Source organism: Oncorhynchus keta, chromosome 2 (assembly GCF_023373465.1).
Source record: "Oncorhynchus keta strain PuntledgeMale-10-30-2019 chromosome 2, Oket_V2, whole genome shotgun sequence".
Taxonomy (NCBI): Eukaryota; Metazoa; Chordata; class Actinopteri; order Salmoniformes; family Salmonidae; genus Oncorhynchus; species Oncorhynchus keta.
The window spans coordinates 63,758,813-63,776,312 of NC_068422.1; the positions used below are offsets into that span (position 1 = coordinate 63,758,813).

General features: G+C 45.5%; 1 protein-coding gene across 1 annotated transcript in view; it reads right to left on the reverse strand.

Moving 5' to 3' along the window:
- si:ch211-186j3.6 (neural-cadherin) overlaps window positions 1-17,500 on the reverse strand; it is a 239,580-nt gene that overhangs the window by 28,861 nt on the left and 193,219 nt on the right. Inside the window, exons 22-27 of the mRNA XM_052480386.1 lie at window positions 17,122-17,399; window positions 11,445-11,659; window positions 4,622-4,749; window positions 2,703-2,830; window positions 2,130-2,253; window positions 55-235 (exon numbers count right to left, since the gene is read on the reverse strand). Of these exons, the coding sequence (XP_052336346.1) occupies window positions 55-235; window positions 2,130-2,253; window positions 2,703-2,830; window positions 4,622-4,749; window positions 11,445-11,659; window positions 17,122-17,399 (1,054 nt within the window). The remainder of the gene's footprint in view (window positions 1-54; window positions 236-2,129; window positions 2,254-2,702; window positions 2,831-4,621; window positions 4,750-11,444; window positions 11,660-17,121; window positions 17,400-17,500) is intronic.

The window sequence follows — 17,500 nt, forward strand, 5'->3', positions numbered from 1 at the left end:
AACAAGCACTCAACACATACATGTTGGTCTCGGTGCTGGCATTGAGGTACGTACCGTGCTCACACTGATTCCCAGTGTACCCCGGTATGCACTGGCAGCTGAAGGAGCCCCACTCTCCATGGCAGCGACCCCGAGGGCCACAGGAGGGGATGCCCACGTTGACACAGCTCCCATCCGTAGTCAGACAGCCTGGGGAGCTGCCCACAGAGTCAGCTGGAGTGCCCAAGTCATAGAACTGTGTAGGGGGGGAGAGATGGAGAGAGGACAGAGATGGAGGGGGAAGAGGGGGAGTGGGATATGTGCCAAAGGGAGATATTTACATTGTACGGTGTAAGATAGAAATGGGAGAAAGCAGTAGACAGGTAAAAAAAGAAGGGAGGCACAAGGGAGGGAAGGAGATAGATAGAGGGGGGAGAGAACGAAATAACAGTTGTTTGTTTCCCCCCCAAAAAAACAAGGGCAAAAGGTCACCGAAACTTTATGCTTTCACCTTTCATGCAATTTCTTGGAATGTAAACAACTGGGTTTTCGTAGGATCAAAACAATCCACAGGCACAGAAAGGAGCTGGCGGAGGGCAATGCTGTGAAAGGACCGGAAAACCTTGAAAAGAACATGAATATGTCCAATCTCCCCGTTTATGACTTCCCACCGTTCAGCGGAGCTGCTCGTAAACTACGGTAGCCGTTGAGCCAATCTGCAAAACGGTACAAATTGGTTCTGACCTCACCATAGAGCTGGGCAATCCAAGTCTGGTCCATCTCGAGACGGAGGTCAATACCCATTTACAGAGAGATACTACGCACACTCAAAGATCCAACATACATCTCTGTGTGCACGGGATTATGTGTGCAGGTGTGTGTTTGTTGATGTGCATGAGACGCCAATCACGATCACATTTTTTCACCAAACATAATTAGCAGACTGTCCCAGTCGTGAGCACCCGTCTCTGCTTCAGTCAGAAATACAGAGATGGATAGAGAGAGTCAAACAGAGTTGGATAGATGTAGAGGACTAGACTTGCTAATCATTTTGCGTATGTGTGGTCCTGTGTGCATGGCGCTTGCAACGGAAGAATCTTGGGTTCGATTCCCCGTTGGGCCACCCATATGAAAAATGTATGCTTGCATCAATGTAAGTCGCTTTCAGTGAAAGCATCAAGTTGCTTTCGTAAAGAAAAGACTGTTTTCATCTACAGATTGTTTTTTCTTCACATTCATTTTACTGATCATTTCATTTTTGAACATGAAAACCATTAGTGTTTGGTTGCAGACCCATAGTATAGTTCATCTGTCCCAGAGAGCAGAAGAGAGAGAGAGAGAGAGAGAGAGAGAGAGAGAGAGAGAGAGAGAGAGAGAGAGAGAGAGAGAGAGAGAGAGAGAGAGAGAGAGAGAGAGAGAGAGAGAGAGAGAGAGAGAGAGAGAGAGAGAGAGAGAGAGAGAGAGAGAGAGGCAACAACAGAGAGTAACATAAATCAACTGTGACATTGTGGATGTAGATTCAGAATAGAAAAACAATTGAAGTCTAAAAATCTGCGCCTTCCCTTCTCTTGCCCAAACATTCACCCCTGCCTCACGCTTGAACAAGTTCAATGGCACAGACATCCTCCTCCTTTCCTCCTGTCTTCCCCCTCTCTCACATGTTCCACCCACGCCCCCAGTCTTTCCAGTCTACAATAAGAGATCTATGAATATTGTATCGAACCTCAGCCCTACGTTTTGTAGCCAGCGGGCGTGCAGGAGAGTGCTTTAGTGACAAATACCTTTAGTTCCCAGTGTCACACAGTGCCATGGAGTCACATGGGCAGAAGGACCGCTGTCCTCCCTGTGACGACTGTTGCCATGGTGGCATATCTACCATTTCAGACTGTATCTAGTGGATATGCGCTGAATGCGATCCCGGATCATACCTTTTCTACAGGAGTGTTGCTGTGACAATGTCCGTGGGAAAGGTGTGGAAGTGTTTGAAAGCATTTATGTGAGCTGCTGTATGCAGTTTAACAACACCATGCTGCCTGCAGTACACGTGTAACTCTTTACAATGGAGATGTTATGTATAAGAGCTAAATCGCTTCCCAAGGCTACTCAGGGTGTGTGATGATTGGGAGGAAACACATTGTAGCGAGCGTTACCTTGCTGTCGACAACGAGGTTCCGGATGCAGCCAGTAAAGTGTTTGTGTTGTAACTGCGGGTAGACATAGGGCAGGTCCTCATTGACTCCACCCAGCTGTAACACCTGGGTCCCGTTCAGGTGCCTGAGGAATAAAATAACAACATTGTCCGTACTTTTCAGTATCTTTTCATACACCTATCCGTCCCTATTTTTCTACTGCAGTACTTTTTTCAAACCATAATACATGGCCTTGTCCCCCACCAATCTGGTGTTCTGAGTTTGACTATGTGAAAGGTGTGTATTCTGTGTAAAGGAGGAGAGAGACAAAGAAGACAGGGTGAGAGAGAGAGAGAGAGAGAGAGAGAGAGAGAGAGAGAGAGAGAGAGAGAGAGAGAGAGAGAGAGAGAGAGAGAGAGAGAGAAATAAAGAAAGAGAGCGAGAGAGAGAGAGAGAGAGAGAAAGAAATAGAGTGTAAGAAAGAGAGAGCTAGAGGGAGGGAGAGAAAGAGAGAAAGAAAGAAAGAGTGAGAGCAACAGACAAACAAATAGAGAGAGAGAGAGAGCAAGAGAGAGAGAGGAGTGAGTAGGCTACCTGTCCAGGTTGGGCGTGACCCCAGTGACCTCGCAGGATGAGTGGTCCTCTGTGGTCAACCAGCTGCCCACTCCCTCCATTTCCATGACGGTGGCCCCGGCACAGCGGTCCAGTGTGAAGCGTACCTCCTACAGGAGCACATGAGGAATATCAGCACATCGGAAATATCAGAACATCGGGAATATAAGGACATCCAGATTATCAGGACATCAGGAATATCAAGGCATCAGCTAATATCAAGACATCAGGAATATCAGCACATCAGGAATATCAGCACATCAGGAATATTAGCACATCAGGAATATGAGCAAATCAGGAATATCAGCACATCAGGAATATTAGCACATCAGGAATATCAGCACATCAGGAATATCAGCACACCAGGAATATAAATACATCGGGAATATCAGCACATCAGGAATATCAACACATCGGGAATATCAGCACATCAGGAATATCAGCACATCAGGAATATCAGGATATCAGGAATATCAGCACATCAGGAATATAAGGGCATCAGGAATATAACGGAATCAGATAATATCCGGACATCAGGAATATCAGGACACCAGGAATATCAACACATCAGGGATATCAGGACACCAGGAATATCAGCCCATCAGGAATATAAGGAATATCAGGACATCAGATAATATCAGGACATCAGGAATATCAGGACATCAGGAATATCAACCCATCAGGAATATAAGGAATATCAAGACAGATAATATCAGGACATCAGATAATATCAGTATATCAGGAATATAAGGACATCAGGACATCAGGAATATCAGGACATCAGATAATATCAGGACATCAGGAATATCAGGACATCAGATAATATCAGGACATCAGGAATATCAGGACATCAGATACTATCAGGACATCAGGAATATCAGAACATCAGATAATATCAGGACATCAGATAATATCAGCATATCAGGAATATAAGGACATCAGGACATCAGGAATATCAGGACATCAGGAATATCAACCCATCAGGAATATAAGGAATATCAAGACATCAGATAATATCAGGACATCAGATAATATCAGCATATCAGGAATATAAGGACATCAGGACATCAGGAATATCAGGATATCAGATATATAAGGACATCAGGACATCAGGAATATCAGGACATCAGAATATCAATATCAGGAATATCAGGAATATCAGGACATCAGATAATATCAGGACACATCAGATAATATCAGGACATCAGATAATATCAGGAATATAAGGACATCAGGACATCAGGAATATCAGGACATCAGATAATATCAGCATATCAGGAATATAAGGACATCAGGACATCAGGAATATCAGGACATCAGGAATATCAACCCATCAGGAATATAAGGAATATCAGGACATCAGATAATATCAGGACATCAGGAATATCAGGACATCAGATAATATCAGGACATCAGATAATATCAGCATATCAGGAATATAAGGACATCAGGACATCAGGAATATCAGGACATCAGATAATATCAGCATATCAGGAATATAAGGACATCAGGACATCAGGAATATCTGGACATCAGATAATATCAGGACATCAGGAATATCAGAACACCAGGACATCAGGAATATCAGGACATCAGATAATATCAGGACATCAGGAATATCAGAACACCCTGACATCCAGAATATCAAGACATCAGAAATATACGGACATCCAGATTATCAGGACATCCAGAATATCAGGAATATTAAGACATCAGACTTCTCCAGATGATGTCATGAAAACAGGTCTAGTCTAGTAGACACCACCTGTTTGCATTAAACTTCCCCCGGAGTTCTATAAGAATGAACATCATATGGCTAGTGTTGGGGGAGATGTGTGTGTGTGTGGGGGGGTCCATGGGATGGTATAAATTTGGCAGCAGCTCAGACTTCAGACACCCACCTTACTGTTGCTCCTCACATCCAGACGGTGCCACCGTCTGTCCGCCACGTTCACGTTGCCTGGCAACTGCAAGACCAGTGTGCCCGAGCCATGGTTTATCTTGAGTGTGGGAGTGCCATCGATCAGCTCTGAGGGGAGAGAGAGAGAGGACACCGACATGAGGTCACACATGGTGGTTCCATCCCCAGGGATGACCATCCACAACCCCCATGACATACTCTTAATGCCAGGGAGGATCAGATACAACCACACACAGACCACTTTATCCTGAGGCCGTCACTTCTGTACACATTTCATTAGATCACTCCAACACACCAAGAACAAGCAACCACAGCGAAGCACAGTCAACTAATCAAGGTCAACTGACCTGCGGTCAACTTAACACTGTGTTGTTTTGTGTCGCACTGCTTGGCTTTATCTTTGCTTTATTCTTGGCCAGGTCGCAGTTGGAAATGAGAACTTGTTGTCAACTAGCCTAACCTGGCTAAATAAAGGTGAAATAAAACAAATATATATATTTTTTTAAACGGTCGAAATTCTGTAAGAGTGGTGTGTGCACACCCAACCCCAGATTAAAGTAAAAACAGGCACCACCTCAGTGCTTTCTGCAGTCTGCTCAGAAAGATGACGCACTTAAAATGACATCTAATAACCTGGGCCAGTATTAGAACCTGAAAAACAACAACAGTAAAAGGTGCAAAGTTAATAGTAAACCAGTTAAATATAACTAACAGTCCGACGTCATCATGCTCACCCCACAATAAGGATTACAACAGTGCCTGGCGCTATGCAATTATGCCCCCCCCCCCCCACACACTATAAGACAATAAACATTAAAAAGTGATTCTATTTTCTGACTTAGTCAAATGGGAAATTAAAAATTAATGAACCAGTTCAGACTCGTTGTATGCTTTATACTGTTTGCAAAGGACTGTGGGTAAACAACATGTCAACCAACCACTGTTTCTCCATAAATCAACATGACATCCACAGTTTAAGAGTTCAGGAGAGAATAGAGCTGTAAATATAAACTCCACGTCGCTCTATTTTCTAGGCTCGCAAATGCTCTGTTTTCAACAGAGAGGGTTGTTCTCCCTCTTCCATAGGTCTTTATCGTTTTCTGTCTTTCGTCATCCCATTCTCTTCCGCCCGGCCTCTCTCCATGACAGTCCCTCGGTCGGGCTTGTCGTGTCTTCCTCTTTTATAACCCCAACCTTTTCTCTCTCTCCCTCTCCCACCTGTCTCTCTGCAGTGTTCTCACAGTGGATTCCCAGTAGGCAACCTGTGCTCAGACAGAGATTACTTTGAGCTAGCATTAAGTCACTGATGTACAGAGCCCAGCCTAAGCCTGAGTGAAAAGCCCTTTTCATGTGAAAGGCCCACAGTGGCCACCACCATCAAGCAAAAGACTGACACTGTCCCACAGGGTGTCTCAATCTGACAAGGGTCCCGACCCTCCTTGTTGGGGCTGACGTGACATTTTAGGAGAAAAAGGGACAGACTGCGGGGTGACAGGTGTGAACGGTGGAAGGCTTGGTTGAGATGAAAAGAGAGAGGGAAGGACAGGAGAGGGGTGTTGAGTGCCTGAGAGGAGAACCTCCATGGGCATGGGCCGGCTGGGCTGGGCTGGTCAGGCAGGCAGGGAGGCTAAAGGGTGGGCAGACAGGCCAAATGGGCTTTATGTTGTGCCGTATCAAATGATCTTGGACAGGGAGAGTACGCCCGGGTGTATTCAGGTTACTACAAGCTTTTGCTCTTAAACTCCGGTTGGCGGACTCAGCGCGGTCACGGCTAATCTCCCCTCCTCATCCCTTATTCATCATGGTCTCCTCCTCGACATCCCTGCAGATGAACCTTCCCTGTCGAGCGTCTTGGTGAGGGGGAAGCCAGGGGGTCTCAGCCCCCAAAGCATGGTACTCCCACTTAAATATGAAAAATTGCCTCTTTTCTGAAGTTCCTGAAGGGAATATGTTTGAGGCCGGGAGAATATGGACTGCATAAACAGCATTACAAATCACTCAGTGTATACAAATCAGCAGCCCAGCAACAGAGAAAGAGAGTCTGTGACTGTGGTGCCTTTAATATAAATTGACTGTCAGCAAACAACCCCATACCCCCAGGAAACAGGACCCAAACTTGAAAGCGATATTTGAAACGGGTGCAACGCTAAAAGACTGTGAAACAGGTTTCTGCAAATTGACCGTAATGTGCGTTTCACACTCAGTGTATCTCTCTGCTCGCTTTCATCTGCCAGATGCTGTGTCTACACGTGTGTGTGTGTATTGGGGTGTTGTGTGCGTGTTTTTAGGGGGGTTCACCTCGTTCACCTCATTCTCAGTCAGCCTGTTTCTCATTTCCTTCTGAGACCACCAACAGAAGTACTGCATAAAGCAAAATATGTCAAAAATAGCCCAATGCCAAATGCCTGAGATGTTTACATTCAGCCGGGTATTATGTTTCAATTTATTATGGGTAAAAAAATGCAATCTTGCAAAACAACCATATAAATTGGCTTACATTGTTGCAAGCATATAAACATTACATTCATTGAGTTTATTTCCATACCATTACTCAATCATTTTTTTGAAACATCGGGCTTTTTAGTTGCATTTATTAAGAAAATCTGAATTCCACATATTAAAAGCATGATAAATAGGCTGCCATCAGGTCAGAATGAGACAAAGTGAGTGATGACATTTTTTCGGCTCTATCCTTGGAGCTGGATGCAACTCTTGGCAACGTGGTGTAAACTGGATCCCCAGCCGAGCCCTTAGAGCCTGTTTCCCATTCTGCAGGAGTACGTAATCACCCAAATTTAATTTGTCCGGTTAATTTGTCTATTGATTGGACAAGCTCAGCCCCATGGCTCGTACCCTTGAGAAGGGGGAGTTTACAATAATGCGACTCATTTAACTATGATCTCACTGTTCCAGCCGTCAAAGTCAGGAGGCAGAACAGACAGGGTCTAGATCTCTGGCGGGATTTAGAGAGAAATATAACACGTATTACATTTAGAGGAGAGGACAGACCAATGGGCACTCTAAAAGATACCACATGCCCTGCAAACCTACACTATACACATCCATAACTCAATATAATGCTTTCAGTATGAAGCACATATCTATCTGACCCACATCAGACCAGGACAAAGATTATGAGCCATGGAAAAGTTAACAAGCAGAACCAAATACATCTTCCTCCCTGGTAGGGCAACATCCATTGCTCTGTCTAGCCCAGAGCAAATCACATCAGACCTGTCCAGTAATCTCATACAGGCCCAAGCTGGGCAGTAACAGACACTGGCCTCATCCCAAATAGTTCCCTTTTCAATTTATAATGCACTAATGGAATAGGATGCCATTCTCTCTAAACCTGGGCTGTTCAATGTCAGTTCTGGAGGGCAGAAACACTTCTGGTTTTCATCCTCTCCCCCTAATAACGGACTCATTCAGACCTGGAACACCAGGTGAGTGCAATTAACTACCAGGTAGAAACACTTCTGGTTTTCATCCTCTCCTCCTAATAAGGGACTCATTCAGACCTGGAACACCAGGTGAGTGCAATTAACTACCAGGTAGAAACACTTCTGGTTTTCATCCTCTCCTAATAAGGGACTCATTCAGACCTGGAACACCAGGTGAGTGCAATTAACTACCAGGTAGAAACACTTCTGGTTTTCATCCTCTCCTCCTAATAAGGGACTCATTCAGACCTGGAACACCAGGTGAGTGCAATTAACTACCAGGTAGAAACACTTCTGGTTTTCATCCTCTCCTCCTAATAAGGGACTCATTCAGACCTGGAACACCAGGTGAGTGCAATTAACTACCAGGTAGAAACACTTCTGGTTTTCATCCTCTCCTCCTAATAAGGGACTCAGTCAGACCTGGAACACCAGGTGAGTGCAATTAACTACCAGGTAGAAACACTTCTGGTTTTCATCCTCTCCTCCTAATAAGGGACTCAGTCAGACCTGGAACACCAGGTGAGTGCAATTAACTACCAGGTAGAAACAAAAAAACAGAAGTGTTTCGGTCAGGACCGGAATTGAACAGCCCTGCTTTACACTCAGGCTACTTGCCATACTGGCTCGGTGCTCTATCACTTAAAGGCCTGGTGCAGTCAAAATGGTTTCTCCTGTGTTTTGTAATCATATTGTGCAACAGCTGATGAAACTAACAGTGTAAAAGAGTGAACAAAAATGATATTATTTCCTGATAGTTTCTGGTTGAAAATACAATCTTACCAAGGACCTTCTAATCAGCATGTTTTGCATGGGTGGAGTTTTGGCTTGCCTGGTGACATCACCAGGTGGTGAATTAGTTAATAGATGAATAACAGAGTTCCAAACCTCTCTGCCAATAACAGCTGGTTTTCAATTTCCCCCTCCCCACTCAGACAACTCCCAGAGAGTCCTAGCAAAATGATTGCTTGAGAAATACAGTCTTTTTTTGCTAAAAAGCTGTTTTTGTTTATTTCTACTACAGTAAGCTACATAATTGTTATCCAGAAATGATTCGATATTGATATAATGTACAAATGGCTACATTGGGCTTTTAATCTCAGGGGAACAGCAGAGAATGTAGGACATGCAGGGGTGTTTTGCAGAGGTAGGTCTGTGCTATGATACATGCTTGGTACAAAGGCCCATGGGGGGGATAAACAGCACAGCAAGGTAAAGCACAGCGGAGAACAGACAGTGAGTGGGCAGGGCTGCAGGAGGCAGGTTCAACGTCTTTAATAAGGAGACTCGGGCCGGGAAGCAGTGGGAAATCAGATAGGTTTAATAGGTTGCACTGCTAAACAGCGAGAAATAACAAGGTTTGACACAGTCAACCTGTGGGTGAGAGTAATATAGAGACGTCAAGCTGAACTGTTCTTGTCTGTTTCTCACTTTAAGTCTCAGCCGTATACACTTGCCATCTCCACTCTGCCTTTCTGCCATATCTCCCTTCTACAATTCTAAAATGTTCCACACATCTTGCTCAGTCTTCCACTCATATCCATGCTCTATTCATCCCTCTCTGTCTTCCCTGTCACTATCTCTGTCCTCTCTGGCACAGTGCTGGATTAAGGATAGGAAGCTCATGTGACGCAGACTTTTGTTGGATTTGGTCTCTCTTCTCTCTTCAACATCCACAGCTGTGAGGCTGATTATTTGAAACAGCTGTGTGGTGCTATGGCAAAAACCAAAACGTGCACCCAGGAAGGGCCCCAGGACCACGTTTGGGAAACCCTGACTCACTGCAACATCTGCAGACATCTTTACATCTTCACAGTACAACACACTAACTATGCATCGTGTTGAGACGGTGGAGACTGCAGACATCTTTACATCTTCACAGTACAACACACTAACTATGCATCGTGTTGAGACGGTTGAGACTGCAGACAGCTTTACATCTTCACAGTACAACACACTAACTATGCATCGTGTTGAGACGGTTGAGACTGCAGACATCTTTACATCTTCACAGTACAACACACTAACTATGCATCGTGTTGAGACGGTTGAGACTGCAGACATCTTTACATCTTCACAGTACAACACACTAACTATGCATCGTGTTGAGACGGTTGAGACTGCAGACATCTTTACATCTTCACAGTACAACACACTAACTATGCATCGTGTTGAGACGGTTGAGACTGCAGACATCTTTACATCTTCACAGTACAACACACTAACTATGCATCGTGTTGAGACGGTTGAGACTGCAGACATCTTTACATCTTCACAGTACAACACACTAACTATGCATCGTGTTGAGACGGTTGAGACTGCAGACATCTTTACATCTTCACAGTACAACACACTAACTATGCATCGTGTTGAGACGGTTGAGACTGCAGACTGAAGACTGTCCTGTGCATGTGGCAAAAAAACTTTGAAACTTCTACTTCTAAACTTCCTTTCTCCTTTGTTTCCCATTCAACACACACACACACACACACACACACACACACACACACACACACACACACACACGCACGCACGCACACACGCACACATACACACACACGCACACACAAAATGTTTTCCAGCATTGAATCGAGTGCTAATACACGAAAGCAGACATAATGTGGAATGGAGCCACAAACACGTACACACAAACATCGTATGTTATTTACTCCAGGCCTTAACTTGAGAATGTATGCTAAGCACGTCCACGCAGCTCAACAAGTTCATTAAAGCTCTAAATATGCACACCCCGTTGTAATTACATTCTGGAATGAATGACAAATAAGCCTTTACTTTCATAACGAGCCCCTCATTAACCCCTAAAGACCTGACGCTGTCACACACACACACACACACACACACACACACACACACACACACACACACACACACACACACACACACACACACACACACACACACACACACACACACACACACACACACACACACACACACACACACACACACACAGAGATCAGCCTTTACCACCAAGTGTACACTCATTAAAGGCCTCAGGAGCTGTGTGTAGGCTGAAGCTGACCCCCCTTCAAAGAATCCCCTCCACCCCCAAACTAATTTGGCAGCGTTGGCACAACAAATCTCCATGTAAAAAGTACCTTAGTAGTCTTGTTTATTTTAAACCAGCAAATTCAGACAGAGTTGTGTAGAGGACAATTTGAGCATTTCTGCCTCATGCAACCTTCCTATCTCTATCGCGCCATCACAGCGGACCGCAAACACAATTACCAGCTCTCACACACTGACGTATGCATGCGCTGCCCCTCCCTTCTACCCTGTCTCTCCTCTATCCTGTATTCCTGTCCCCCTCCTCTGTGAGTAGATAAGTAGATATATTACCTATGGCCATGAAGTCCTCAAGGTCCCAGGGCTGTAGCTGGGCCAGGGGCCCGCTGTAGAGCAGCAGACCATCTGCAACCTCCGTGATGAACTCCAGGGAGAGACGGCTCTCGAAGCAAGGCCTTATGGGAGGAAACCAGGCATAGCCGTTGCCATGGAAACTGTGTTTGGTCTGCTGGCACTCTGGCCCCTCGAACTGCGCAGGGCACTGGCATCTAGGGCAAAATAACAAGGAGGAGGAACATCACAATAAGAATAACACAAAGCAATTGAGTTATTCCCTCATTTATCACGCAAGACTGCTCTATCAGGATGTCCCTGCTGAGGCCGGGATGGGATGGCCTGCTTTTGCTTAACCACACAACAGTCAGTCACACACACACACACACACACACACACACACACACACACACACACACACACACACACACACACACACACACACACACACACACACACACACACACACACACACACACACACACACACGCACACACGCACGCACGCACGCACGCACGCACACACACACAATTTCTAACACAACTTCTAATTGTTCTCAATTGCATAACAACTAAAGATTGTGAGTGTACATCCCAACTAAGCATCTAGCAGTCTATATTAGCCCCCAAGGACTGCTCACAATCTGGAGAACACTATATTTCAGCTTTCTCTCTCTCTGTCTGTCATGCTGTCCCACTACTGTTTCGCCTCTAGTGATTTCCTTCTGCGAGACACTCCACATCTCATGCAGATGTTCTCATTATCAGCTGTACCATAGGGAGAATCCATCACTATTAACAACACAGCAACCGAGCACAGCCGTACTCCTCCCTCCAGTTATTCTGTCATCCCTTTTCCTTCATTCAGTCTTCCTTTGTCACACACGCACACACACACACACACACACACACACACACACACACACACACACACACACACACACACACACACACACACACACACACACACACACACACACACACACACACACACACACACACACACACACACACACACACACACACACACCCCACTGTATCCACCTGTTGTGGAGACAGCTAATATAGCTGGCACACCCACACACGGGCAATCCTGTGGCATCAATCAAGTGTGGCTTTCTCTAGTTAGTTTAGTCAGAAGCCCAGCTATTTTCTCAGCCGGTTCCCTCTCCATCACCCTACTCACAGCAGCCTAATAATAGTCTTCCAGGCCGCCATGCTCCCTTCGTTTCGTTCCTCTCTCATTTGTGTGCTGCGAAGAGAGAGAGAAGAGCTCCTGGCTGCCACATCCGACACTCTTGCATTTAGTATTTCCCATTTCCCAGTCTCTGCTCTGAACCCAGATTGAAAAGGAGAGACTGTCAGAAATGATAGTCCCCCCTGGCACCTGGCAGACATGCAAATGCGGGAGGAGAGAAACAGACAGGCGGGCCGTGCGCTAACACAATAACATGCTTCTTCTAATAACCAGGCACAGTAATCAAAGCTATACACCCCACGTTTAGAAGGCACACCATAGCCAAAAAGGGAGAGAGGAGAGAGGACTGTATGCAAACCTGACTGTAAGTCGCGTTGGATAAAAGCCTCTGCTAAATAGCAGACGTTATTATACTATAGGGGTGAGAACAACAGCAGGTGGTGAACGTTGCAGATCAGCACGTCGGGCTGTTCTGTTCCCAACAACATTGGGGTCACGACCGTGACGCAGAAGAATGAAAGGAAGTTTGGTCTGGGAGCTCTAGGAGCACTGGTTCTGATGAAGGTCCTATAGGCTCCGGTTTACCAAACAGGATCCTATAGTGACACTATAACGCCACCTGACTGTGGAGAGGCAGGGAGTTGAGTCCAGTGATATCTGGATGTGGTTACAGCCTGGAGCCATGTGTCTACCTGACCACTGTCACATGGAAAGGGAGGAAGTGTACACGCACGGTCACGGCTCAGTGTGACTAGGCCCCGAGCGGCAAACAAGGCTTATATTACACCATCTGACCATCAAAAAGACATCAGCACATCTCCCGGAGTGACAGACAGTGACGTACAACGGAGGGATCACATATAGAAAAGGAAGAGGGAGAGATAAGGCTGTAGAGAGAAGGAGATGTAAAGAGGGGGACTCAAAACAATACACTGGAAACTTGACCTACCTTATCTGTCCGTTTGGAAACAATTCAACCAGTCTCAGGGAATTATCTCACTCATTTATCCCCTCAGAGATATCAGGAACATGATTTCAGCCACGATGGCCTCAACCCCAATCCTCTTACTGTACTTGAGTTTTTTTTCCCCCTTTGCTCATTTCCTGTTCTTTGCTTGCACACGGGAATGTTATTTGTTAGCGTTCGGGACCAAGTAATCTCCCCTGCCCTCGATTTTCAAATCCCGCTATTAATCCTGGCCGCCACGATTATCTACATGTTGTTTCTTAAATCTTAAATCTCTGCGCTGCGTCCCTGGGGATCTCTACGCATCTGTGCAGTTCGACATCCGTGTGCTCAACGCCTAGTGATAAACCAGGCCAGGGCTCTGTGCTCTGCTCAGCAACCGTCCACTGCCTCTGTCTCATATCTATTACCAGGCTTGCGTTTGTCTTTGAACAGTTTCACACACCCAAGCCTGCAGAGGATGACATTGACCTTCAGTTATAAAGACATTCTCTAGTGGAAACAATAATCGTAGAAATGTCATAATTGAATACGTATAATGTGAGGAATTTCTATTAACATGGTTAATTATTCGTTACATTGACAGATTCAAAATGCTTCACAGCTTTTTAAGTTCTTGGCGTTTCAGTTATAATATAAGCTGAGGAATGTGAGTTCTACAAGGACAACTTGTCATCAACAAGGAGGCTCTTCTGTTCTGACACATCAACAACTTTATCCTGTGTTTGGGCCAATCTGGCAATGTCAGTTCAACTGTTAGAAGCCAATATGTGTCTGCAACAGAGAGAGAGCTGGGATTAACTCTGGGTTGGCTGCATAAATCATTCTGGTACGGACCAATGGCAAGGCACATTACACGCTTAGTACGTCCAACTAGACACAAATCCTGGGTTTACTTTCTTCTTTTAATTAAACAGCAGAGAACCAAATTAAATAGCTTCTCCTTTCGTGTTTCAAAGGGAAGCAGGATGGACAATTCCAGGAAGAGCATTTGGGCATATGTTCAAATTTTGGGCAAGATGTCTGGCAATTTTTTCCGGAACATCCGTATACACCTCCTTTCTAGACATGAACACCAAATCAGCAGCAGATTACCTCTGAATATGAACTAACAATGCCAGTGGATTTCAAACGAGGGACTTTCGATGTGTGTGTTTGCACGGGGTGTGTGTGTGTATGTGTGTGTCTCTGTCATCCTCCTTCGTCCTCTCTCTCTCTCTCTCTACCTCAGTCAGGAGACTAACGTTATAGGTCTGTCAGCGTGCTCCAACTGAAGTATCATCAGTGGCTGTGTTGACGTCCATGGGATCATAAGTCTGCACACGTGAAACCCACAGGAGGAATGGCCAACACCTCCTCAGAGCAGTCCCTTAGTAAATATGGTGATTCTGATTCTGCTCACAGAGTTCACAGCAGTGTAGACACACAGCAGTGTAGACACACAGCAGTGTAGACTCACAGCAGTGTAGACTCACAGCAGTGTAGACACACAGCAGTGTAGACACACAGCAGTGTAGACACACAGCAGTGTAGTCGTTTATGTGTCTCCACCAAAAGGGGTAAGGTTACTGGTCAAGAAGCACGGTTTTGACTGCTCCTACAGTTTGGCTTCGGTACTGCAGTTTAACTGACTCCTGGCCCAGAATGACAATTTCTATACACGGTCAGATTTGGAAATTCCTAATGAGCCACTTTAGGTCTTTGTGCACAAAAGCATCTATTGAATTGCTCAAGGAATTGTCGCCGAGGCCACATTTTCTTTCATCACTCACAGCCAAAGATACATCATTTTTAAATGCATCCCATGTCTGCCATGATTTTGGATGACTTTGGATGGTCCGTATAAACGGGATGCAACTCGGCATATGTGAACTTGAGTAGATTAATAAAAAATAAAAAAAAACAGTAGGACAGTCTCCAGTTTTATTGTACCTAAGTGGTCTCCACAGTGCTTGTGTACAATCTGGTTGACACAGAATTGCATCAGAAAATAAAGTGTTGCATGAATTCTCAGAGATGAAATATATATATTTTTTAAATGATCTCGAGCTCTCATTAAATTGTTTGTGCACTGTTATTTAAGTGCACTTCCGCATTGCAAACACCCTAACAAAAATATACACAGACGTATGGTAAAACATGCATCATTCCCTTTTAAATACCTCCTTTCGTGTAGCGGCCAGGTTGGCATTTTCGACGTGTTCATTTCCTTTGCATTTTTAATCACAAAGATCATTAGATTAAAGAAAATTCCCCCCACATCACCGGCGGCGTTTAGCCTTCCTCCTCAACACGATCCCAGAAGTATTTAGCTTGATGTTGAGCTCGCTCAGACATTCAGAGCACAACTATGAAATTCATTCAGGAGGACCAAGAGGGAACCAAAAACAGAGAGGCACTGGGGGAGAGAGGTAGAGGAGGTGAGAGGAGCAGAGAGGAACACGAGGCGCCAGACACATGGCACTGCAACATGGCTGCTGTATTGTAGAACACAGAGCTCAGTACTGAAGCTAAAGCTTCTCTCCTAAACAACCACCGCTGGGATTACAGCAGTGAGCTGAGCCCAGGTCGGAAAGACATCAAAGGCCTGGCCGGCGAGAGAGAGAGAGAGAGAGAGAGAGAGAGAGAGAGAGAGAGAGAGAGAGAGAGAGAGAGAGAGAGAGAGAGAGAGAGAGAGAGAGAGAGGTGAGACCTGTGGACATGGTTTAACTCTGTTCAATTAGAGATGAAGCAGAATAATCAGGCGTGGCTAACGAGGTTATTTAAACAGCCTCGGCTATGTTTTCTGGTTGTCTAACCCGACCCCTCACCCCCACCTCACCTTCCAACCCCCGTACCAAATGACTTTGCTGCACTCTCTCCTCCTCACCATTACCCCTCTCACCCTCCGTGTAAAATTGATTGTTATTCTCCTTCTCTCTGTTTAGGTATTGTTACCCAGTGAAGAAAATCAATAGCATTATTGGCCCTGGATAATTGGAGAAAAAGGCTAAAAGCTGTGTACCTCATATTTGTGAGAAGTCTTGGAGGTAGGTTAAGTGATGAGACTCACAAAGAGGGGCTTGGATCCTTTTGAAAGCTTTCACTTGATCTATCATTCAGCACCGGCACAGCATTGGTGTGAGCGAGCGAGCGCACGGCGCCACTTGCCTGTTTTTGGCCAAATACTTTCATAGAGTTTCATCCCTCTAGCAAGATTTAAGTATTAGTTGACTTATTGATTCCTCTCCCACACATAGCCCTCACTCTCATTCATAAAGCATTCTCCTACCAGGTATTCATTCTCATCTATCTGTTGAAAACTCCAGGTAACCATCACTATCTCAACAGGGAAACAACAGATCTGAGCCTTCCCTCCCCTTCCCCCACCCTCGTGACTGCTAAAAGGTCAGGCTGCCAAAGGCTATTTGCTGTTTTTTGACACCTCCGCTCACCCGTGCACAACTGTAAACACAATTAAACCCCTTCTCCTGTGTGAACATTTCACTGCAGGTGGTATGACTTCTTCCTCACCTGTACCCGCTCTGAGTGTCGACACAGATGCCCCCGTTGAAGCAGGGGTTTCTGGGATAGGAGGAACAAATCTTGTGGACGTGTTCTCTACCGGAGCAGCTGCATACTGCCGTGGATTCCACCGTCACCGACACCAGTGACAGGCTCCCAGAATCCACCACAGTGGGCGTGTCGCTGACGCTCAGCACGTTGGAGCAGCCGCCGCTGCCGCCGCAGTCTGTGTTGGCACACTCATCCACATGTACCTGGCTGATGTTCACTTGCAGGAACGACTGCAGCTGTGGACACACAGAGAGAGAGAGAGAGAGAGAGAGAGAGAGAGAGAGAGAGAGAGAGAGAGAGAGAGAGAGAGAGAGAGAGAGAGAGAGAGAGAGAGAGA